Below are 1,741 nucleotides of genomic sequence, written 5' to 3'. Positions count from 1 at the left end.
GAATACTAAAAAAATGGTGGAACTACATATTCTTACAATAAAATTTTAAATAATTAAAAATAAAATTATAGTATTTTAGTATACATATATACCATCAACTCGATCCAACTAAAATTAAACTTTATTTAACTAATACATCAAATTTACATGAACCATACCAATTTTCAATTCAAATGAAAAACTAGGATCCTGTAGTACCAAATTCACATGTTGAAAGGAGAACCAACGGAAAAAATGTCATGTACATATTTTAGATCTCAGACATTATACTCAAGTTTAGTCTAATTCCCATTTGTTTGTATCTCGGTTTCATTTACTTATATAGTCATCTAACTGCTTAGATTTTATCGTACATTTCAACAATTTGGATCATGTACAATTTTCCAAAAAAACTAATATATGGCTTTCCAAATAAATCGATAATTAATAGATGATCTCCATGAAAGGGAATAAGATGCAAAATTCTCAAGTGACAATATGAAAATTTTAAGGATGTGCCTGATAGAAATGTTAACAAAAATTATAGAGGAAAATAGTCAATGGTAAAGAAATTGGACTATAAAGAAATGCAAAGGAAAATGAATGAAGAACACTAAACTTGGTGAGGGAAAGAGCAATTTTCCCCCTTGGCAATCATGAAAGTTAAATAAAGAGGCTCATTTGGATTTGGATTTGGATTTGGCCTTGGTTCGCCTGAGAGCTTTGTGATCTGTAGCTTGCTTCCTTGAATGTTCCAATTCCCCAAAATCCAAGGTAGGCAAGAGGTTGTTTGGGTTAATTTCATCAATTTCATCACCCTCTAGAGTGAGTCCTCTGATTCTTGCTGCAATTGAATCATTTTTTATCCCCACATCTACATCTGTAACCAAAAATTTAAACAAAAAAAAAAAACCCAAAATAAATAAATAATTAAAAAGCAAAATAATTATTATTTTAAAAAATAATAATAATAATCATGATTTTTTTTTAAATGAAAAAAAGAAAAAGAAAAAAAAATGTATAACATGGAGAATAAGAATTAATAATTCAGGAAAGAAGATCAGGATGTACCTGGATTGGAGAAAACCCAAAGAATAATGGCACAAAGGAGGAGCACAAAAGGGATAACATGAACAGCATTCTCTGCAAATTTGATACGTGATCTCTCCTTCTTGGCCATCTCGGAGACCGGATCGTAAACCGGGAGCTCTTCATTGGAGACTGACACTCTCAGTCCGGGGGACTTTGAAGATGGGGATCCCACATTGATGTTGTTGTAGTCCTCAGCAACTCGGGTGGAGCTCAAGGATCTGTACATTTCCTTTCTTGTTTTCTTGTCGGAAAATGGTGGTTTAGGACACAGGGACAATAAAATAGAACCTAGGTTACGGGTTGAAAGAGTGTGTTCAATGAAAACGGCTTAGATTTGGGAGAGTCTGTTTTTGTTGGTTTTGACTGGACAATTAACCCTTTTTTTCCTTTCAGTTTTTGTTGGGTTTTTTATTTTTTTTCATTTTCTTTTCTATATGTTTTTATTTTATTTTTTATTTTTTATCTTTTTGTGATCATCTTCGTGAATTAGAAAAGGGATTTGGAAACATCCAAATATTCCAAAGTTTTAAAGTTTATTTATTCTACTAGGCCCAATATCTTGATAACGTGCATTTTTTAGAGATCCAATGCTTGAATTGATTTTTCAATCCAGTAATAATATCATTCTATCATATGGGTTTATAAGAGAAATCAATTATCCTTATCATAC

General features: G+C 31.4%; 1 protein-coding gene across 1 annotated transcript; it reads right to left on the bottom strand.

Moving 5' to 3' along the window:
- Positions 1–442: 442 nt before the first annotated feature.
- Positions 443–1,444, bottom strand: LOC117934146. Its single transcript, XM_034855784.1, has 2 exons — positions 1,051–1,444; positions 443–859 (listed from the first exon to the last, which is right to left on the bottom strand). The coding sequence occupies exons 1-2, from the start codon at positions 1,295–1,297 to the stop codon at positions 657–659; spliced, it is 450 nt and encodes a 149-aa protein (XP_034711675.1). The 5' UTR covers positions 1,298–1,444; the 3' UTR covers positions 443–656.
- Positions 1,445–1,741: the final 297 nt, after the last annotated feature.

The sequence above is a fragment of the Vitis riparia genome, chromosome 16 (assembly GCF_004353265.1).
Source record: "Vitis riparia cultivar Riparia Gloire de Montpellier isolate 1030 chromosome 16, EGFV_Vit.rip_1.0, whole genome shotgun sequence".
NCBI lineage: Eukaryota > Viridiplantae > Streptophyta > Magnoliopsida > Vitales > Vitaceae > Vitis > Vitis riparia.
The sequence above is the reverse complement of the archived record's forward strand: the minus strand, read 5'-3'. Positions and strand labels throughout refer to the sequence as shown.

Bases quoted from the DNA above. Each gene is read 5' to 3' on its own strand.
- LOC117934146 (XM_034855784.1), bottom strand. From the start codon at position 1,297: ATGTACAGATCCTTGAGCTCCACCCGAGTTGCTGAGGACTACAACAAC. The intron at 860-1,050 runs GTACATCCTGAT...TTTTGGTTACAG, and splicing joins TTGGGTTTTCTCCAATCCAG to ATGTAGATGTGGGGATAAAA.